Here is a 23,560-nt window from a genome sequence, read left to right on the forward strand (position 1 = left end):
GTGTATCATATTACTATGGCAAATTAAAAAGTATTCTTGTTTCCAGCTCTTTTGAAATCACCCCTTTTTACTGTTAACTTATTAGTCTGCATAAGTATGCATACTTAATTTGCAGGTGTAGTCAGAAGGGGAAAAGGCTCTTCCAATTTAGGTAACTGTGTTAACACAGGCTGCTGCCACCGTCAGGTGAAAAACTGTTGGCCAGCAGGTCACCTATCTTATATTCTAAGAGAGAAGCAGCAGGCCAGTTACTATCTGTCCTTGGGCCTCATTTGGCGCTGGGGCCGGACTTTGGACACCCCTGATCTGAACAATACTACTGAGAACCTTACAGGGAAGAAATTATATAAATGAACACTCATTAACATAAACTATTTTGTTGGTCAGAGCTCGTGGCCTGATGCATTTTTTTTGTTTGTTTGTTTTTATATCATTCATGTTAATTGACAAGTAAGGAATAAAAAATAAATTGACTCTTACACCTTTAACTAATGAACATTTTTAAATTAAATCAGGAATGTTAATCGGTGCACTTGAACGCAAAAACTTCATAATTAGGAAATAATTACACAAGTGGGAAATAACACCAACTGATTAGCAAGTGAAGATAAAATTAGTGAACACTGGGTGGACAAAGCGGAACTCTGTATGTAACGTTATTATTTCTAGTCGAACAGTTAAAGTGATCGGACAGGAAGTACAGTCTTTAAGCTTGTGTTTTATTTCCACCCGAATTCTTACAAAACCCGCCTCTTGTTCACAGCTATTAGCTGTTATTATTTACAACCCTCATGTGATTGGACAGATGAATACAACTAGCCAATTACCACTGGGAAGGCGGGAACAGTCGGAATACGGATGTGAAATAAAAGGTGCTTGAGGATGAGATGGTGACGAGTGATCTGCCGCTAACGGACAAAGAGTGAGCGATCATCTAAACACACCACTGACAGTCCTGCTCAGGTTAGGAGTGTTATTTCGCAGAATTTGGGAAAGAAAACACTGAATTTCGGCTCACAACTCCTGATATGAGAGCTTGTCCGCTTCGAGAGACAGGTAATTAAATGTTAATATGTATAACCCCTGCTCTGTGCAGCTCAGTTAAGGGTCGAGGCAGCGGAGTGAGTGATAGTGAATACGCCGGAAACTGGATAATATCAGTTTAATTTTTTAGTTACCTGCAGCTGAAACCTTGGCCTGACGGGCTTCAGGAAATACACAGCATTGCGATGTTTTTTTGTTTTTTTGCTTTAGGATGCAGATATGTTCAGTAGGATTGTATGATGGTTAATAGATGCTCAGAAACGCCTGAGCAGAGAGTTAAAGCTTTACTAGCTACTGCAGTCGGTTAGCCAGCTTACTTACAGCATCTAAAGGGTTATAGCTAGCACAGTGCTAACTGACGTGTCTACAGAATGCACACTGCGGTTAGATGTGCAGTGGCTCCTTAAAACATTATATATATACTTAAATATTCTGGGAGATTGTGGTGTAAACTAGTCCAGCGCTATCAGGGCGACCTCGTTTGATCTGCGCGTCAATGTCGCGCGATGGCTAGGTTACTATAGTGCAGAGACCGAATGGGCGTGGCTACACAACAAGGGGCGTGGTCTAATGCTTAATAGGTTCAGTTTAGGGTTTAGGTTGGTTAATTTTAATAAGCAGTTATACCTAAAAGATATATGAATGTGGTATAAATTATTCTACGAGCAAGCAGAACACTTAAAAGATTTTATATATATAAATATAAAGTGTTCTGCTTCATATTACAAGAAAATAACTTTGTTCTGTGCACTTAAGGGAAAACTCCACCCTGAAACACATTAAATGTGTTTATATAGTAATATTTGTGATGTGTTAAGCAATTCTGGTGCTGATTTGTTTCTTTGTTGTTGTATTTGTATTATTCGTGTGAGAAGTTAGTGGTTGTGTGCTCCTCTGACGTCATGGTGGGATATTGTTATTGCTAGCACAGTTACAATGGTGCTTATTAGGAAAAGATTTTTAAAAAAATGAGAAAAAAATGAATTGATCCCAGACATAATGGATAATGGCCAGGTTTCACTGTGAGCTCCTAACTCACCATTTTCCAGCGTTGTTCAACATATTAATGAGAAACGTCAGACTCGAAGTTCCAGTATGCGGTGTGGCTTTATGACGCAGTACTGCCGAGTTACGCCAGAGGTTTGGCTCAGGTGGTTAGTGATCTACGAGCATGCAACAGCATTACGATGAAAGATGAAGCTTTGTGTTTAAACAGACGAAGTGAGAGAGCTGGACAGATGCATTTTTCTTTAAGTAGGGATGAAGTAAATGCTAGATCTCACTGCTACCAATATCAGCAGGTACACTATCGAACAACATTGGAAACTATTAATCAAAATAGACCAACATGTTTAAAGAAGTTTAAACAGAAAAGTCTAATCAGAAAATCAATCTTTTGCACCACTGAAGAACACGTATTGATCTTTAGTATTGATATGCAAGTCATTCAGGGTGGAGTTTTCCTTTAATTACTCTGTAGATATCTGTATGAAGTGCACTGTGTCACTGTCTGCCATATAGCTTCATGCTACAAACACACACTTAATCCTCAGAGGTCAAAATCTCACTATCAGTGTGTCCTGACCATGTTTGACTTTTTTTCTTTAATCTATTTCTTTGTAGCTCACATGGTTTTCTAAGTCTGTGTTTCTCAGAGTAGGGTGCAGACTTCATGTGGTCTGTTGTTTTATTTATTTGATGACAATGGCGGTGGAGATCACTATCAACTCTGATCATTTGTTGTAATTAGGTATGTACCCATCTGTTACTGAGTACTGGTGTCAGGGTGATACTGGTCTGAAACACTGGCTCACTGCGGGATTGAATTTTACACATTTTCTGATCTGACCTACTGACACATTTTGTGAGGTGAATGTGAGTGATGCTGCCTGACACAACACGTATTTCACACAGCTTATCCTAAAGCACACCATCACTGTGCCTCTGATGTTTTGCATTGCTTGGTGATGGAACCTTGCAGAGATTTGGCTCAGTTACTAAGAGGATGTCGGATGTCGGTACTGATAAAAAAAAATATTGCATGACAACCGACACCTACAGCTCTAATCTCGTTATCATATAGAAAATCGAAAACATTGGATCGGTGAAGCCCCAGTGACAGTCATTACAGTTATAATCTTAGGTGACTGAGTTCAAAATGGTTGAAAGAACATAACAAAATACATATATAAAAATATAGAAATTGTTCATTTCTAATCTAAAGAGCAATAAGCTAAATTCAGATGCATGTTGTAAAAAAAAAGTGCTGTTTTTATGATATGTTTCAAATATAGATTTTAACAAAAGCCTTAGTGTCTGTGAGTAGAAAAATGTAGGAACAAAAAGCTCTAATGGCTCATAAATATGAGCGTAAATATTCGTTGAATGTACCTAATATTTAAACAGTTGAACCACCTTCATAAAATAAATGTGTCCTGCGGTCGTAAGATTCCCTGAGTGAGTTTGTCTTTTGTTTTTTATGGATGTGTTCACTGTGTAGATGCTGAAATCAGGTGATCAGTCAATACAGAGCTTTGAACAGCCACATGGTCTAAGAAACATGACCTAAACGTCAGTGATAATCCTTATTAGCTGCTGAGGTAATGAAAGCTAACCCTATTACAGTACACTTATTGTTCAAGAACATATCTGACTACAGGATCACAATGGACTCTCAGCTCCCAAAAGATCCCCCAGTTGGGTCTGAATCTTTTACAGAGTGTATCACAAACATTTTTGAGATCTGACCTCAAATTGCTGCTTGAAAAACTGGGCTTCTTTGAGCTTACGCTGTTATCTGTATCTTGGTAGCATGTGGGTCAAATGTCTTCTTACACCCCCACTGACATTCTTGGATTGTCGTAGATTGTGAATATTTGGGTTTGTTAGTGCTATAAACCTTGTAGCTTTTGCTTAACAAGTTGTCATGTTTGCTTGTCCTGACCTGTCTCTTTACATTCCATTAATCTTTTCAGCACAATAGGGGGAATAAAGACAGATACTAATGTCTGGAAAAAGTCCTTAAAGAAGCAGAGTTATTAGACGGTGGGGAAAAAAAAGCCACAGGTCACATTCACTATGTCCATCTGTCCAAAGAGCACCCTGACTAATTTGCACTTGTCCTCATTGCCAGCGTCATAAACATGCTTGGATTCAGCCTTTGTTCCTAAAGAGACCAGAACAACCCGTCTGAATGTATTCGCAGTTCCAGGCATAATGGTACAAGGTAAACTGGAAACACAATAAGCCATTTGTGTCTCTGAGAGCTGGTTTTGCAGATAGATTAGGTCTACATGACAAAATAAAGAAGGCAAAGAAATTTAATTTATCCCATCAAGATGGTCTGTCATTATCACAGGGAGCAAAACAATTTGTTTCTTCTTTTCTGAATGTGGTATAAATTATTCTCTTATTACTTACAGTATATGTTCACGTTTTTGTCTTTTATACCTATCTTTAACTTCTTTCATATCCTCTGCATAGCTTTAGGATCGCGTCAGTTGTTAATATTTGGCCCCGAATATCTGACATGACTGCTAGATAGCGTGGCCTGTCTTTTTGATATCTATTTTTGCAAAATTTCCCCATTCAAAAACCAAGTTCAGTAGACATTCCTGTTGATTAGTATGAGGAAGTTTTATGTCCAAAACTGTTTTTGCAGTCCTTGTATTTTAATTTCCTGTCAGGTAACATAATGCTGTGGTTCTCAAAGTGGGGTCTGTGATGTACATGTATCTAGGAGGTCCCTAAGATGATATTGTCTTTTTAAAAATCACATGACTTTATTGGCAATTACTATTAACTTGTGTCAAAATTGTTGAAGTTGTAAATTATTTATGGTTGTAAGCCTTATTGACTGGTAATTTGATGTGAAAGGTGTTAATCTAAAACTCACAGCCTAAAAACCAAGTATACATAATGTTAACTGCAATCTTAATACACCCAGGAAGTGCTGTTAATATGATGTTTCAAATCTACATCTGGATGAGTGGAAAGTTTGGGAATAAATGTTCTGTGTTCAACATAAATGTCTAAAGTGGATCGAGGGCTTGGTGCTTTGGAAAACAAAGGAACAAAATAGCATATCTTCTGTGGAGTTACATAACTGGCCACTTAAGTGAACAAAAATTTTATGTATCTGCTACCATCTTTGCTTTGACTGACACTGGCATCAGCCAAGGAGAGTGGCTATGAAGTTCCAGCCTTGTTTTAGTTTGATGTTAATGGGATGTGACTTATCCAGGGTGCTGCTCCAGAGCGCTAATCGCTGCTAATCTAATCCAGAGCGGATTAGCAAAGTAGAGGCACAGCGTTTCTGTCTTTTTGAAAAAGACAGCCCCTTTGTCAAGTCTACTTTACTGAAACAGTTACCTTTGGCTAGCAGATTGTTAGCTGAGAGTGTGTGTGGGAGATAATTAGCATTTTGTGGTGATGGCTAATGGGTGCTCTCTAGCCTCACAGCCTTGAAGATCTCAATCTCCTCGGTTTGTGCTGACGCAGGTCGATGTGGCGCCTCCTCAAGTTTATGGGATCTTGATTTGTTCTTGCTGTCATCATCATAATCGCATACATTGGGATTAACATTAGCATGGCATGTTAGCCAGGCAGGTAGTGGATGGCCCTCTTTTTCCTCTGATCTTGAGAATCTCTGAGGAGAAATTCTGAGTAAATGCTGGGGCATTTAATTGAATTTTTGTAGCCTTTTTGACAACCGAAGTTTTCCTGGTTCTTCTTTCTTTAACCCGGTATTACTTTGTGAGTACAAATCCAAGGCGAAGATGCTGAACCAGGGGACTGTGATGATCTTCACAGGGATCTGTGGGGCGTTAGTGGTAATGGCGGTGGCCTACTACGCCTACTGGTAAGTTCTGCTTAAATTTTTTTTTTGTGTGTGGTATAAGCAAGTTTGTTGTAGAAGTACTTGAAATTGGCTTTTGTGAGAGTTGTGTTTGTGGTTGTTGTAGCTAGACAGTTCTTGCGAGAGAGGTTTTTTTTTCTCGGTTGTCTGTCTTTAGTTTAAGTGTGAGTAATACTACACTTTGTGGTCTTGTCATTTGTCTTATTTGTGAATGTTCAAGGCTATATAGAACGTATTCAGCATTTTGGTTTTGAAAGATGGCCACTTCAGTCTAGCAGATGGCCATCTTGTCGTATTTTTGTTTGAGGTGACCCAGAGCTAAGTGATGAGGCAAGCATGGCAGCTGTTTTCTCATAAGCAGGTTTATCCTTTCATGTCTAATCTCCCTTTTGCTTTCTGTCTTTATTTCTTTAAAGATAAAAAGAGAATCTTATATTTTCTTATATGTAATACATTTTGTGGTCTCTCTTGTCAGACAGGTCATAGATTACTAAACAGACGGGCTACACTCTCGAGTTACACAGTGGCCTTTGGCCAGTCGTATCAGCGTGTGGCTTAGGCTGGGCAGAGGTTCCCTTTCAAGGTGTGATGTGTCCTTGTCACAGCAGTTGCAACACACAAGATGCAAAACTGCAGACTACTTAGGTAGTAGGTTGAGTTTCTGCAACACGTGAAGATGTGAAGAGGGAAATTGTTAGCTGGAATTTGGAACTAGCATTCAGAAAGGGATTTGGGTAACAGCCCTTCAACTGAGGTAGGTAGATAACATGAGTGTTTAATGGTCAATGGTGATAGTTACAGAGCGGCAGAACAGAGCCAAACCTAATGATTCATTAAGTTTTAATTAATCCCCTACTTTGTGCAATATTTCCCATTTAGTATTTTATGGCTAGTGATGCTGTGGAAAGGAAAAGTCTAAATAGCCTCCATCGCTTTACAATTTAACAAAAACTGCATAATCATATACCTATGGTGAGTATGCGACTAACTAGTTACCGGGTTATTCAAATTCTCACGTTAATACCGTACTGTATCAGATTAAATCTATCAAATTTTAACATTATTTTTCCAATAATTGGGTTATTCGGCTCAGTTTATGGTACATGGATATTATGTTGATTTATGCTTTAAAAATGTCAGGAAGTTTTCTTACACTTTTTTTTTTTTTTTTTGTTAGGTTAATGGATGAGTTGGAAAACATCTGTATTGGTTCATATGTCAAGTATTTACAAAGAAATCAGATTATTGATGAGCTTGTGTAGACACAAAGTCTTCTGATAATCAGATTACATAAGTGCATATAAATACATTACTCAAATTAGTGTCAAAATCAGATATTTTGCACTCATAATATCATTCTGAACATAGAAACATAATGTTTTCACCATAGAGAATGATTGAACCTTGTGTGGCCAAGTGTCATCCTGCTCAAAACTGACCAATAAGAGCTTTTCTTTCATTTTACACAGATCTTAATGTCCATGCAAACATTTTGAGCAGCATCTTAGTAAAACTGATGACAGAAAAGAAACAGTAAGTTTAATAACAGTAAGGAGGTAAGGAGTGATTTAATAATCTAAAATAATAAAATAAAATAAGCAATATCGTATACTAAATATATTTGTGATGCAGAAAGGTTTGTCAGGAATTTAATGGATCGAAAATTTAAGTAATTGCATTGCAGTGTTAATATTTCTGCTCTTATATTGATTATTTTTGTTGTTAAAAAATTTTTGTATACAATCAATTCTTATTTCTCTAGTTGGGTCTTGCTTTTTCTTTACTTTAGTTTTCCCTAACTCCTAGTTCTGCCTCATATATACACACACACACACACACGCACACACACGCACACACACGTAGGCAGTTCTTCAGAATTTGCAGACTGTAGCAGTAGCATTCTGGCAATACGAGTGAGTTTAGCTTCCCCTCTCTCTTCCTCTCCCTTGTTTTCGTTCATTCTGTCTTTGTCTAAGGAATGATTCGTGTTTAGGTTCAAGAACATGTCCTTGCTGGTTTGCTTTTGTAATTAAGAATCTACCTGCAAGGTTTTTCTTATTTCTTTTTCTCAAATAATGTGGTGTTACCTGCTCTGATGCAAACTTTTGCTTCATATGATATGAAATTAGAGGACCATATTTTTGCTTCTTACTCAAAGTCAGAAAAGCATACATAATGTTTGTTAGAGTAGGTCGGACACCAGCACTGCGTCAATATTTGGCTTTGCAATGCAAAAACAGGGCAATATCTGTTTACCAGGCTATCCTGCATATGAAGACGAAGTGTTTGTGACATGAGTTTTTGGACAAACGTTCCTTCTTTTTTTCCCCACATATTGAAATCTCAGTGGCGTAACCATGGCAAAAGGAGGAAATAAATAGGTGAAAGTGTATTGTGAATCTGAAGCTGTGGGATTACTTGCGGTCAAAGTTTGGTGTATTATCCACACTTCTTACAGAGACACTAGCCAAGAAAGAAACACCACCTGTTGCTATGCATGTAATGTTGACTGAAGAAATTTGATTGAAGAAACCTGAAGCAAAGGACACAAAGAAGACAGCATGATTTTGAGGATTGTGTGAAATGCAATATTTGCAAGGGAAAATAGCATGTCTGGGAGAGAGTGCTGGAAAGAGAGGCATGGGAGAATTTGTATGAGCTGCAGGAACTTTCACCTAGATTGTGTGTGTGTGTGTGTGTGTGTGTGTGTGTGTCTGTGTGTTTGTGTGTGTGTGTGCCTGTGTGCGCGTGCGCACGCGTGTATGTGGGAGAGAGAAAGGGAGAACAGTGCTGTAGCCTGGGGCACCCTTTTGCAAACTTTCATCAACGTCCTAGTAGATTTTCTAGTTGGGATAGAAAAGTTGTACGAGCAGAACGGCACTTTCAAACCGTTTTGTGTCCATTTGAAGAAGAAAAGCACTGAGGTGAGAGCTAAGTTCACTGCTATGTCCATTCAAACTGAAACCCTGTCATAGGACTGGAGTCTTTGAGGCATGCCTCCACAGCTATAAGGTAAAAATAGATAATGGGCAGTTATAAATGGAGCAATGGAGCTATAAATGTGTTTTTCAAGGTTTGTGTCCTTGTGTAAGCACGGGACTGGTGCATACGAAAAGGTGCAGGCTGTGGGGTATGTAGGTCACACCGAGAGTGAACTTTATCTCTCGCTTTCTCTTGCAGGTCTGTGGTGTTGAGTGACGGGCCGTGTAAAAGAGGACTGTAAAGAGGAAGAACCCATTGTGGTAGGTTTTGTGTGTATTTCTTCTACTTTTCTATATCACCCGCTCCCTGAGGTTACAGCAGCAACACAACATAAAGTGTACTTTGAATTTTAGAAAGACTCATGCTTTCTCATTTTAGACACCTCACAGGTTCTTCCTAATACTGTAATTGACAGCGTCGCTCTTCCTTGACCCTACGTACTTTAGCTTGTGACCGGGAAATCGATCATACATTTTTAAAGTACACTCAGTGGAATCAACTTGTGTTAGACTTGTTACTTCTGTAATTGTATTAAGACCACCAACCCTTACTTTACGTTACATTATGTTAATTCATGCACGTATGAATAATGTGGACCACCGTTATCTAACCAGTCAGGACAAGGAAGCATCAGTACTTCCCTGTTAATTCAGAAAGCTCCTCCTCTTGCGCTTGCATTGAGGTGTTTTGTGTTGAGTCTTTGGAGTGAACACTAACTAGAGGGAATTGTATTTGTTTGATTTTGAGTAATAAAGTTGCCTACAGTTGCAAAAACAAATACTAGTTAGCTAGCATATCTTATACTTCACAAGGTTTGCCTGATTTGTGTTTCAGCCCTGAAAGAAAAAGAGGCTAGAATGAAATGTTCCCAGTTTTTGTGTTGCCTCAGTTGCATTATGGGTGCTGTGTGGATTCCCTAAGCTACATTGCTTGGACACATTTTGCAGTGCATTGTGAGATTTCAGCAGTGTGCTTTTTATTCTACAATACATTTTCAGAAACTATTCATAAAATAGCATTATTATCCACAAAAGTCCATAAATAGTGCACTACAATAGGGCATGGTTCAGAATTACACTTAGCCTTTTTCAGAGTGACAGGCAAATTGAATCTCGGCCACCCGCCTCACTATGCAGTGATTCCTCATTTGCATATCTACATATCGTTTTTGAGATATGAATGCCTTTTTTGCATTGCATTTACATGCCTAGTATTGGCTGTTGGTTCTGCTACAAACACACACTGTCTGTCTCTCGCCACAGGTGTGCGTGTATGTGTGTGTGAGGCAAGGGCTTGTCCGTCATGGGTGTGTTGGCCTGGCTTAAGAGCCAGTTCATCCTGCAGCTCCTCATCGGCTTCGTATTCGTAGTCAGCGGCCTCATCATCAACTTCATTCAGCTGTGCACTTGCGTGCTTTGGCCAATCAACAAGCAGCTCTACCGCAGGATCAACACCCGCATGTCCTATTCACTATGGAGCCGTGAGTATTTTGCGTGTGCCAAAACCCATACAAAGGGTCCCTCCTTAGCATAGGGGTGTAACGCAATGCTTGTATCTGTATCTATTTTGTGCTCCAAATGTCCATGTCTATATCTGTATTTGGATTTAAATCTAAAGTGTACATGACTTAAATCTGAAGGGATCTTTCTCTCTTCCTTCCTTCCACTGAACTTGGGACAATCAACAATAGTATCAGGACTCGCCGATACATTCTAACTATCGCTGTGACTATCGAGTTGAATGATTTAAATGTCTGTGGGAAAACGTGGTGTCTGCAGCTTGAAGAGTGATAGAAATAAATTGGTTTGTGTCTCCTAATGTGTTTCCTTTTCTCCTATTTTGTGTCCTCTATGAACCTTAATAATCTGCTGTCTTACTTCTGTGCAAAGCAACAAAACATCTTTCACTGAGCACCTTATCTTCCCATGTCTGTGCTGCCAAACAGATAAAGCAGTGAATGTCTTCACTCTCAAAACATGACTTCAGTTTTGCTGCATTCCTGAACTTGTTAATAAGTAATTTAAAAAAAAAAAAAAAGAAAAAACTAAAAGTTAATGCTAGCGATTGCAGCTACAGCCGACTCGTAACCAGCTCTGGATATGTTTTTCGCTGTAATGACATCACGTGTTACAGTGTACACGACACCCATTACACGTATGACCATGCCCCTTCTTTTCCCCCTCAAAAACACTGGTGATATTTCCCAAAATATAACAAACTAGCTTTATTTAAACCACTATGACCCTGGCCTGCAGTCACTATGGATGAATGAATAAATGCTGTTAATGTTAATGAACATGGTCTTTGTTTGCCCCACGAGCTTCATATCTGGAAGTATGAGAGTTTTTTTAAAAAAAATAATAATAATAATTTTCGCTTTTGTTGTGCTCTACAATGACGCACAGCTCTATCTTCAACCAGATGCCCAGTGAACCTTTCTGACAAGGTTTCTTCAACAAAAATACAATAATAACTATAGCCCTCTATTTGTGTCTGTATTTATATCTGAATAATCTATTCATAGTCGGTTACATCCCTACATTAGCAGTATTTGGCTACACTAATGCATAATTCATATAGAAAGTCCTATAGTATTACAAGAATATTGCATGCCTGCATACTAAAATTTTATTTATAAATGTACATCATCCAGCTTATCTATCTTTAAAAAGATGTATGAGAATGGGAAACACTAAAACTGATGCATATGGTGTCTATAGCACTGGAGACTATAACCATGAGTGAACATTAATGGATTCTCTCTCTCTCTTTCTCTCTCTCTCTCTCTCTCTCTCTCTCTCTCTCTCTCTCTCTCACAGAGTTGGTGATGCTTTTAGAATGGTGGTCAGGAACAGAATGCATGCTCTATACTGACCAGGCCACAGTGGATCACTTCGGAAAAGAGCATGCCATCATCATCCTCAACCACAACTATGAAGTCGATTTCCTATGCGGCTGGACCATGTGTGAGAGATACGGCGTGCTGGGGGTGAGCACGCCAAGAATATGCATCTCGTACTCAAGAATGCTAATGCTGATATCTAATTTAACATAATGGGCCCCAGTTTACATTCATAAATGAGATAATGGGCCTCATTACTTCTCATTTATATCCTGCGTATTGACTTATTATAGCTTAATATAGCATTTAATATAGGTCAAGGGTTCTTAACTTCACAGTCTTGGGAACCCCCTGCCTTGCACAGTTTGAAGTGCTCCCTACTGTCAACACACCTGGTTCATTTCATGCTTACTTCAAGGGCTAAGTAATTAGCTGATTAGTTGGATCACATGTGTTGCAGTAGAGAAAGCTTCAAACTGTCCAGGGCGGTGGGTCCCCATGACTGGAGTTAAGAATATTTCTAAGTCAGGAAAGGTATGGAAATTAAGGAAATGAATTGGAATGTTCTGCATTAAAGTTAATACAACACTAGTGTTTTCTCTTTTTCATGACATGTTATGACCATTCATAATTATGAAAACTCAACATAGAGAACTTCTTGAGAAAAGGACGAAAAAATAAACCAGACTACTTTTCTTTCCATTTATCCCAGAGTTCCAAGGTGCTGGCGAAACGTGAGCTGCTGAAAGTTCCTCTGATCGGCTGGACCTGGTACTTCCTGGAGATCGTGTTCTGCAAGAGAAAGTGGGAGGAGGACAGGGAGACGGTGTTTAAGGGGCTCAAACAGCTCAGGGATTATCCAGAGTACATGTGGGTGAGTGTGTTCAAGAAATTAGGCTATAATCTTCAGGCATGAGGCTGAACAACATGTGTTATTGTTGAGAAATATATCAAGAGAAACAGTCACACTTTGAATATTCTTTTAATAGCAGAAAGTGCTACACATTTAGTCAGTCCCGTCATTACTATCCTAACTGGATACTTTTTCCAGACATGTCTGAGTAATGCAGGAGGCCGTGTGTGGAAATTTTGAGTGATCTGCGTGATATAAGTGATATATTACACAAATTGCATAAAAGTTTCATGCGTATTACTCATACCTCATATCTTTAGTGCAAACTGATTGTTTTGACCTTTATTATAGCTGCTTGTGTTGGGCTTGTGGGTGCACAAGTTGCACTTGATCATAAATAAGTCACATGAGTATAATACTGTATGCAGGTAGGCTAAACCTGTGCTAAGAACTCAATACCTTCCCTAAAGCCTCTGCAGGAGCATCAGTTTTCTAACGAGTCCTTCTAAATGCTATCTGTATTTTATTATTCTTCACTGGAAACTTGTACTTGGTTTCAGGTTTCACAAATAGCATTTCTTGCATCATGTCTGTACTGTAGAAAAAGTATGAAACCTCTTTTCCCACACCGTATGAAGGAATGTTTACCAACATGTCAATGAAGCTGGGATTTCTATTACCTAGAGTTATTTTTACAGGTTATTTTATTACCTGGTGTTATTTCTACAGGTCCTTTTACAGGTCCCTGTAGGTAAAAGAAGACATACTCTTTCCAGACTTGGGATCGCTCAGTCCACAAAAACACTTGCGTTGACTGATTCGAATGGGACTAAAATGTCGGAGGTGATAATTACATTACCAAACCTCCCCGTGTAAAGACTAGTCCTGTCTGAATAGAGTTACACTTGCCATACCTTTTTGTCATTTGCAAAAGTAGTGTTTCAGCACAAATTGCAGACTTTGCATCATCAGCAGAACCGTATTGCTTTTATCTCTGTTATGAGCGATATGTGATATAGACTGACTTCCTGCACATACTTTAACAACACAAAGTTGCACACTGCCTATCAGATCTTTGGTAATCTTGCAGAACTCTTGTGTCCCTTAGCTCCAAATTCATCCCCCAAACCTGAAACATAACTAAAGGCAGTCTGGGTGAGGGAGGAAGTGATGAGACATTGTTGTTTCTGAAATAAATAGGCTGACCAGGCATTATCTGTTCAATTCTATTCTATTCTCAAATTTGATTAATCATCCAATATTTTATATGAGAGTTTTTCTTGTGCAGAAATTGCTCACAATGATGTACACAATGCGTATGCACACCACTGTGTGTGTGTGTGTGTGTGTGTGTGTGTGTGTGTTGTCACCAGCCAGACGAGCCCTTTGTAATGTGGTTAATTTGAGGTAATAGGCCTGGCAGGATTGCAAGCATGTAAGAGTCTACTCTCCAGGCAGCAATATAGGAAAAAAAAATCATAGAATATCTTATATGAGGACCTTTTAGGGAAGAGTTTACATTTTTGAGTAAAGATGTTTTCCATTGACAACAATAAGGTGATAATAGTTCCTCACACATAAACTAAATACTATTGGATATGGAGGACTTAATGACGTAACTCGCTGTAATAACTATATTAAAAATACATATAGTTCCATTTTTTTTGGCAGACAGAATTTTGAATTGGACAAAATGTATTCAAGTTAGGGAGTTCACATATTATTTGGTTTCATATAAATATAAAAATATAAGTTTTTGTTCATTTAATTTTTTTTTCCTTTAGCAATCTTTACAAGTGATATGTAAAGTAATATCAGTATTGCCAAATGAGAGAAAGTTGAAGGTTGCGGCAGTGTTAGTTCTGTTTTCTCCTGATGTACACACCCATCACCTAATCCATGCTCCGACCTCCCATCTCACTAAAGAGTGGTGTGAGACTGAAGATATGTACTCTAATGAATGTAGTTATATTTCCCCCTGTTTGATTTGTTTACTGGAGTGGATAATTGCTCACCAGTCTAATGAACAAATTAATGTTTGAAATGTTTATTTTCAGATTTAACAGCAGGTTTGGTTGATACACACAGGCCTGGGGACCCTTTTATAGACATGATTAACTGAGTGATGTGATATTTTTGGATTTAGCACTTGGTAGGCAGTGCTTCAGGGCTTCAAAATAAAAAGGTCCATCACACAAATTACAAAATACAGTGCAAAACTGAGACATGCAGTAACTGACTATTTCAGTCTTGTCTAGTTGATGACTTAAAAAGTTGACCATTCCCACCATTTCACTGAGGTAAATGTATACATTTTGGAAAAGAGAGAGTATTTTTAGCTGAAAGATCATACACCTATCTTGCAATAAAAATAGGAAAACCAAGGGTGTCTACTTTTGTCCTTTGGCACCCCATCCCCTCTTTATAAGTGTATTAAGTAGGACTTACTCTTACTGATTATTATCTGCACAGTGCAACATGGAGCTGTATATTTGGATCGTCTGTATGGTGTAGATAAGGCTGGCGTTCCAGGATCTAAAAATTATAATACAGGTTATTGTACTTCCCCCATAACCTATATTAGTCTCTGTAGTAGATGTGACATTACCGCTATAGGTATAATGCTAATAGTAGTCTCCAACTGCAGAAGCTAAGAGGAGGGATTACTAAGTTATTAGATCAGTACTGCTTTTAGGGCCTGTCCTGTGATTATATCATTGTCTGTCATGTCCCATGTGCATTTCTACAGTTCTTGCTGTACTGTGAGGGAACACGGTTTACGGAGAAAAAGCACGAGATCAGCATGCAGGTGGCTGAGAGTAAAGGTCTCCCCAAACTCAAATACCACCTACTGCCACGCACCAAGGGCTTCACCACCACACTGCAATGCCTGAAGGGAACAGGTCTGTGACAGTGCTCTGTCTCATACATGTATAATTTTAATCCTGTGGTGACCTTTACCTACAGCATTGCCATGGGCTTGTTTTTCAGTCAAAGCGGTATACGATGTCACACTGAATTTTAAAGATAAGGAGAACCCCACGCTGCTAGGCATCATCAACGGCAAGAAATACAGAGCCGACATGAGAGTCCGGTGAGTGTGAACTTTAGAAATGGTGGTTCCCAAATCTGATCCTGTACATTTTAAAGTTTTGTCTGCTAAAAGACCTATTTCGAGACAGGTAATTGGCTGATTTGTTGGATCAGGTGTTGGGAACAGTGTTACTATGGACCCTGTGTGTGCTCTGCGTATATAATGACAAGACATTTTCTGTCTACTGATGGTATAAGTGCTTAGTAATGACTCATTTTTGCCCAGAAGTATTTCAGCAAATGTTCAGCAGTGGCAGTTGTGCACTAATGACCAAAATGATGATGATTCTTTTGCTTAGTATTGAACCCATATTATCACAATGAATATTAATTTTAAATCCCAAATTTAATTATTTGGGTAAGTAATACTTTATCATCAGTTAATATTTTAGCATTTTAAATTAAACAAGTTAATATTCTTCTAAATATCTGTATCTAATTCACAGTAATCGAGTGTTAATCATTTAAATGCTAAATGTGAAAACACACATAGACTATAAAAAAAAATAAATATGCCACCAAAAAAAGACCAAGTGATGTTTTCCCAATCTTCAGCTCTATAGTTTTGGTGAGTCTGTGCCCACTGTAACCTCAGAATCCTGTTCTTGGCTGATAGGAAAAGGAATAGAAGCCTGCTGTTGTAGGCCATCTGCCTTATGATTCGGCATGTTAAGTGTTATGAGATGCTTCTCTGTTTACCATGGTTGTAAAGAGTGGTTAATGCCAGCTCAAACCAATCTAGCCGTTTTACTCTGAGCTTTCTATCAACAAAGCATTTCCACCTACAGAAGTGCCACTCAGTGGATGTTTTGTTTTTCTCATAATTCTGTGCAAACTCTAGAGACTGTTGTGTGGAAGATCCCGGGAGATGATCCATTTCTGAAATACTTAAACCAGCCTGTCTAGCACCAACAACTATGCCACTGGCAGTCACTGAGATCACATTTTTTCCCCATTCTGATGTTTGATTTGACCTGTATCTGCATGACTTTATGCATTGTGCTGCTGCCACATGATTGGATGTTTGGATAATTGCATATTAAAGTGCACTTTACATATACCCACAGCAGGCAAACTCAGAGCAAACAACTAATAGTTTCCACTTAACAATTAAGGGAGCGATTTAACCCAGACAAAAGTTGCCACCTGAGCACAAAGATAAAAATAACTCCTGACTATGAACTATTATTGGTGTTCTTCACTGGAATATGTACCACTGGCAAAGGAACAAGTAAATTTCAGGTGATCATGTTTTGTGTCTTTTTTTTTTTTTCTTTTTTTTTTCTTTTTTTTTTAATACAAGCATTTGAATACTTGGGAATATTTGGTAATATAATACACAGGATCAGGTCCATAGTTAATATATTTAATTAACATAGAAAATAGGATTGAGGTAAAAAAAAAAAATACACAGTAATTTGAACCTTAAAAAAATCAAGACTTGACATGTAACGACTGTTCAATCAGAGTAACCTTTGTTAACCTTTGCAATGTCTCAATAATGAATTTGACCTTCCTGCACCTGTCAAGTGCTTAATCTCCTTCCCTGCTGTAACACTGCCCTCTAGTGTTGTGGTTTGCAGCTCTGACTGGTGTTTTGTGTTCTGCCTAACAGGCGTTTCCCAGTCGAGGAGATTCCACCTGATGAGAAGGAGTGTGCTGACTGGCTTCACAAGCTCTATCAGGAGAAGGTGAGATTCTCTCTAACTGAGTTTATGGGTGTGTGTACTTGGGTGTTCCCCAAAAATCTGACACAAGTGCAAGGAGCATTTAGTTTCACAATGACACTAAGAAGGATGTGAATCCTGACAAGTGTAACAGTACATTAGTTTATTAGCACATTAGTTTCATCTGACTTGTGTTTAAATTATTGTCAGTCTCAGCAAAATTCTGTCTGAATATCCATATTTGAACTGTTAGACAGATGCACAACCAACCCCCATCCAGATTACTAAATGTGCAAAAAAAACATTTTGTTTCCTCACTGGATCACCCAACTTGCATCCAGATGAAACATACATCTACACATACACATAATGTGTACAAAGATGCTGATTGTTACAGTAATCTGATTCAATCTGAGTTGTGTTATTCTGTTTAAATTAGGCCTTGTTCAGTGACAGAAATGTCATTTTGGTTGATATCAATTGGGTTACAGTTTTCTGATATTATTTCTTATCATTTTAAACAGCCAGTAGTTGGTTTTGTATTTGTTGTGTAGCTGATTGACACACAGCCACAAACCAGAACATTTCAACTTCCTTTAAGAGTGAGGGAAAAAAAAAAAAAAAACAGGAAGCTAAAGAAACAGACAGTTGTCTGACAAAACAGGGGGATTTTAAAGAGATATTTAATAGAAGGGATATATCAAAGAATTACTATATCAAAGAAGATATCAACAGAAGGAATTTTAGAATATTTAACTTACATTTACACTTATGGAGTTTGGCAGACGCCCTTATCCAGAGCGACTTACAATTATGTCATTTATACAACTGAGCAGTTGAGGCTTAAGGGCCTTGCTCAGGGGCCCAGCAGTGGCAGCTTGGTGGTGCTGGGATTTGAAATCTCAACCTTCAGAAGGCCAACATCTTAACCACTGAGCTACCACTTCCCCTTAACCACTTACCACTTAACATGTTCAATATGGAATATTTTATACTTTTAAATCCTTTTTTTTTTTTTTTTTTTTTTACTCTTTATGTATTTATATTTGTATTTACTTATTTATTTATTATCTTGCTCCTGCCATGAATATAGGCCTTGATGTTGGCGTGGCATTAAAAAAATGAAACAACTACATATGACTTTGCTGATGTGATCACCTGGATTGTCTCTCCACATTGTGTGTGTGTGTGTGTGTTTGTTTGTTTGTTGGATAATAGGATGAATTGCAAGAGTTCTATTTCAAGGAGGAACGTTTCCCAGGACCCTCCATCAAGCCCAAACGCCGGTTATGGACTCTGCTCAACTTCCTGTTCTGGGCAACGCTGCTGCTCTCTCCACTCATTAACTTCGCCTGGGATGTCTTCATCAGCGGCTCACCACTCCTCATCATCAGCTTCATGATCTTCCTCATTATTGGTAAGTGTGCGTGTGCGTGTATATATATATATAATTAGTACTGTACAAAAGTCTTAGGCACCCTATTTTTTTTTAGTACAAACTTTGTTATAGATTTTTATTTTATGACTTCTACTTTATTGATTTCAGTACAGTTTATATTATATGATTTATTTTATATTATATTATATTCCAAACATTAGTTTTCCAGCACAAAATTAAATGTGACAAAAAAATGTTTATATGTCAGTAAAGAAAGCAGCATATTACATAAGACACTTTTCAGACAAGAAAAAAACATAATGAAGGCTGCTGGGTTTTGCTGCAAAAATAAGAAGCAAGTGTGACAGTCGAAGTCTCCAGAAGAACTGCAGCTGCTTCTGCAAGATGCTCAGTAACACTAATTTCGTCACACCAAATATTGACTTTGTTTCATTTATTACTGTTTACTGCACTTTTATAGATTTTTTTTTAATGATGAAACATTTAGTTTCATTATTTCTGAAAGCATCTTTGCTCTACAGCATTTCTTTGCATGTGCCTAAGACCTTTGCACAGTACTGTGTGTATGTGTATGTGTATGTATATGTGTATATGTTGTAAAGGTGGAAAGTACTTAAATTGTACTTTTGATTGTATACTTACCAACATATAATTTGAGGGCATGTATTTGTACGTTTGCACAACCCAAAACTTAATACTTGTGCTCTCCCAAGTAAACATGATATTTACTTCTTTTTATCTAGACCAAGTATATTTCAAAGATTGAATCAATCATGATTATTTTTGCTTTTCCCTGGCTACCAATGAAATCCCATTTCTTTGCATTTTAACTTTGGATGGGAACTATATTATCACAAAGACTAATAGAGTAAGAACTATTGTACCTAAGAACTGCTGTTGTAATCAAAAGTCTGTGACTCTGACATTGAACGTCCTTTCAACACATTTCATACTGTTTGATCTTATTTTACACAGTTGTGGAAGAGTAATGATTTATAATTGCACTATCTGGTTACACCCAGAACAGTATGGTTCCCTTTTGGTTCCTCTCAAGGTTTCTTACTTACCTCTGGCTTGCTCATTAGAGATCTAAATCTACCTCCAGATTTCTGTAAAACTGCTTTGTGACTGTCTATTGCTGAATTTGCTATACATAATTGTTTATAATTGAACTGATAGATAGTCAATCATTCCTCTGTATAACTTGAAACGAAATGTATCTTAAGGACGAGTGCAAATACATGACCGTAGAGGCTAGATAAGTAAATGTAATGAAAGAAAAGTAACCTGATGTTTACAGATTAATAGTAGGCCCTAACCCTAAATTTTCATAACTTTCCTTATGAACTGAGATGTATTTATGATTTTGTTAAGTATGGGACCATGCTGAAGAAAAAAAGTTGTTTTATATTTACATGGACAGTTTTCATTTACATCATAAAATTTATTTGCTACTTCCAATTTTAATCAAGTTAGATTTTGAAATAAATGTCACACTTTAACTGAAGTGTATATTTTTTTTATGTAGAATGTATACTATTAGAAATGGCACATATATGTTTAGTGAAAAACCAAGCACAGATCCAATGACACAGTAAGTGTTCATGTATTAATAATTCCTGTGATATTGGTTTCTCTCCTAACTGGTTTCTGTGTGTTTTCTAGCTTCTATAGCTGTGCGCCGTCTCATCGGCGTGACTGAGGTGAAGAAAACAGGCTCCAGCTATGGAAACACCGAATCCAAGAAAGAAAACTAGAACTTTCAGCTGGTCTGACTGCCCATGGCCACTGTATTGCTCACTTTCACTGCTAGGGCATGGAATTGCCCGCCTTTGCAGTCGTTCTCCTTTTTAACAAAGAAAAAAAAACAACCACCAAGCGGGGGGAAAATAATAATAATAATAATAAAAATGTCAACATGGCATTGAAGCATGTGGGTGTGGGTTGGGGAATGTAGATAATTATAAGTTTATAAACTAGAGTAATACTTATTAATTATGATGATCATTAAAACGAACAAAGCATTTGAGATTATCATTTCCCTTGGCAGCCTGGACTCTGATGGTTGACCCGAGACGGGACGTGGCAGCTCCGTCCTCTCCTGCTTAGCTTAGTCTCTTACTAGTTCAGAACCAATTTCCTTAAAGTTTTCTACCGAGCCATGTAATATGGAATGTTTCCGTTTCAGCCCCATATCTGGGTACCGCCCACTTCCAGTCCGTAACCGTTATATTACCCCTGTGCACGGCTCTGCAGCTCTCCCACCGCCCAGCTGTTATAACTCGAGCTGTGAAATGATACGACACGATCATGTCCAGGTTTTGGTCAAAAGCTTAATTCAAATTTCCCTTACTAAAACCCGAACTGATTTTTTATTTTTTTAAATATTGGGTGTGTTGTCTTAGGCCAGCAAAGCACGGGTGATAACCAAGCCACTGCATTGTAGTCAGAAGACTCTGGGATGAGTTCTTGATTGTGGTTAGAATGACCGCAGGGTTCAAATTTAAAACACAGGGTCAAGAAGAGAGCTTCAAATGCAAAGTGAATCAGTTTGATGCCTCATTATTCCTTTGAATCACCACATTGTTGGTAACTGAGGAGTCAGTTTCCATTTCATGTTAAATCCACTTCTGTTAAGACCACTTCTGTTTAAGACAACAAGGACTGCCTGAAGAAATGTGACTAAACAACAGATTAGATTTGCATGTTAAAGTGTTAAAAATGGTCCTTGTATTTGAAATAATTACACAGACCATTTTTCAACATTTAGACGGTTATTTGCTAGCTAAACTTACGACAGTGTGAAGTGTGATGAGGGACAACTGGACCAAGGTGTTCGGCTTCTGTAGTTAACCCACTGTGAGAAATGGCTTTTTAGCACATGCGATTGAGACTCATCACAGAGTTTGAATGATTTTTTTTTTTTTTTTTGGCTGTGTTAAGTTGTAAATAAATATCCAGACATCCTCCTGAGCATTCTCCAATACATTTCCTATTGGAATTTAGCAACAGTAATTAACCATTTGGCTCATGGGTGGTTTGGTGGAGGAAAATTTGAAATGTTACTAAATTACCTTCCTTTTTCAGACATTTTCACAAGTTCTTACAATCATCTACAGGTTCATTCTTTACTTTTTAGACTGTTTACTGTATATTCATTGGCAATTAGGAGTTTTGAATTGAAGACTTAACACAGGGCTGTACTATAGGCCACATGGCTTCATAGGTTGGCGAGTTAACTTTGTGTCAATGTTTGCTAAATGAGATGAATAGATTTACACTGGATTTACATTTATTCTACTAGTTATCTCACTTGCTCATGGAGATCAACTTTTATACCACCAAGGTCCATCTGGGCCTTAACAGAATAATAGTGCAGTTTTTTTTTTGTTTGTGGTCATATAGAAAAACATTTACCACAAAACTGGGTTGTTTTTGATCATGCAGGTTTTTATGTATAATGTGTTTGTTTTTGGAAATTGATTTTGGACGTTGTGTGCACTCTATATGCTCATTTGCACCAAATTTGTACAATTGGCTTTCATTGTGCAGCTCCTGCATGACGTAAAAGTTTACTGATGAAGTACAGTAGACCATTGAGAATTGACGTTTTTTAATAAACAAATACCACAGTTGTAACATTCTCTTGTATATTCTAGGATATCCAGCCCAAGAGACCAATCATTTGTTGCTATAGTCATGTTTATCACTTGAGACTGGAGCTAGTGTACAGTGGGGAGAGACTGGGATTATTTATCTACTAAAGGGTGGTTTTTTTTTGTTTGTTTGTTTGTTTTTTAAAAGCACTGATGTTTTATTCAGTAGCCTCACATCCTGGACATTTACTCATGAAGACCGATTAAAGTCTCCTGTTTTACCAAAATATGCTCTGTGAATGAAGGGTTATGTGGAGGAGGGAAAAAACAAGGAGTGCTTCTCACACAGGGATTTCAAATATGTGTGATAACATCCTCCTTGAGAAGTTTTGAGGTTTGCTATGTCGATGGAGATTGTGTAGAAATAATAAATTAATATAGAAATTAAAATCACAGCATTTCCCCACTTTTTGTGTTCTGTACCAAATCAATTAAAGAATTCAGTAAGTGATAGGAACTGGTGTCATTTCATCTCATTTATTTCAAATCTGGATGTTACTTATATTTGTTCTTTGACTATATTTGCAATACTGGGGTTGATCAACCTGTAGAATATATTTTTTTATAGTCAGAAAGCAAGCAGCTGGCTTTCAGTATGAAGCCCACCTAACCTGTATGAACTACAGGGTGTCCCAGACGTCTCCATACATAGGGGAAATTAACATTTTTTAGCAAAAGGTCTTTCAAAAATGTTTCATACTTAGATTATATATATGTGTGTTTTTTTTGTTTGTTTTTTGTTTTTCTAGATAGCTTTTAAGAATGCCTTTGACAAAAGAAGAACATATTGAAATCATTCTCATGGCTGGATCAGGAAGCTGTTGCAAGGTTGCAATGAGCATGCAATCACAACATGCATGATACCAGATGTGTTAACACGAGTTCATCACGAGTAGGACAGACGACTCCTTGTGTGTTTACAAAGAAATGGCAATCAATCACGTAGAGGATGTTTTGTAAAAGAACTTACATTTTGCTAAAAAGTGTTAATTTCCCCTATGTATAGAGACTTTTGGGACACCCTGTAATAGTAATTGTTACAGTAACAAGTAGCTCACTGGAAATCAGCCTTTTAAAGTGGATATAAGAAGGTAAAATTGCAGGGTTTTGCTATGTAAAAAAATGAATCTTGAATCTTTTTCCACTTTTAATGTAATAAAAATAAG

The 23,560-nt window shown here is 37.8% G+C and overlaps 1 protein-coding gene across 5 annotated transcripts; it reads left to right on the forward strand.

Annotated features, from left to right (window-relative positions):
- Positions 1-849: 849 nt before the first annotated feature.
- On the forward strand, positions 850-22,377 carry agpat3 (1-acylglycerol-3-phosphate O-acyltransferase 3). 5 transcript variants are annotated; one of them, XM_026931924.3, is made up of 10 exons: positions 850-1,056; positions 9,083-9,144; positions 10,147-10,364; positions 11,704-11,873; positions 12,439-12,600; positions 15,329-15,482; positions 15,571-15,673; positions 17,288-17,363; positions 18,558-18,756; positions 20,404-22,377. In XM_026931924.3, exons 3-10 carry the CDS (start codon positions 10,187-10,189, stop codon positions 20,493-20,495), a joined length of 1,134 nt encoding a protein of 377 aa, XP_026787725.2. In that variant the 5' UTR covers positions 850-1,056; positions 9,083-9,144; positions 10,147-10,186; the 3' UTR covers positions 20,496-22,377. The 5 variants fall into 5 exon arrangements, with proteins under 5 accessions (XP_026787725.2, XP_053085953.1, XP_026787726.2 ...); XM_053229978.1 differs by lacking the exon at positions 850-1,056 and adding an exon at positions 5,881-5,905; XM_026931925.3 differs by lacking the exon at positions 850-1,056 and adding an exon at positions 6,446-6,656.
- The last annotated feature ends 1,183 nt before the right edge of the window (positions 22,378-23,560 follow it).

The sequence above is a fragment of the Pangasianodon hypophthalmus genome, chromosome 26, assembly GCF_027358585.1.
Source record: "Pangasianodon hypophthalmus isolate fPanHyp1 chromosome 26, fPanHyp1.pri, whole genome shotgun sequence".
Classification (NCBI taxonomy): domain Eukaryota; kingdom Metazoa; phylum Chordata; class Actinopteri; order Siluriformes; family Pangasiidae; genus Pangasianodon; species Pangasianodon hypophthalmus.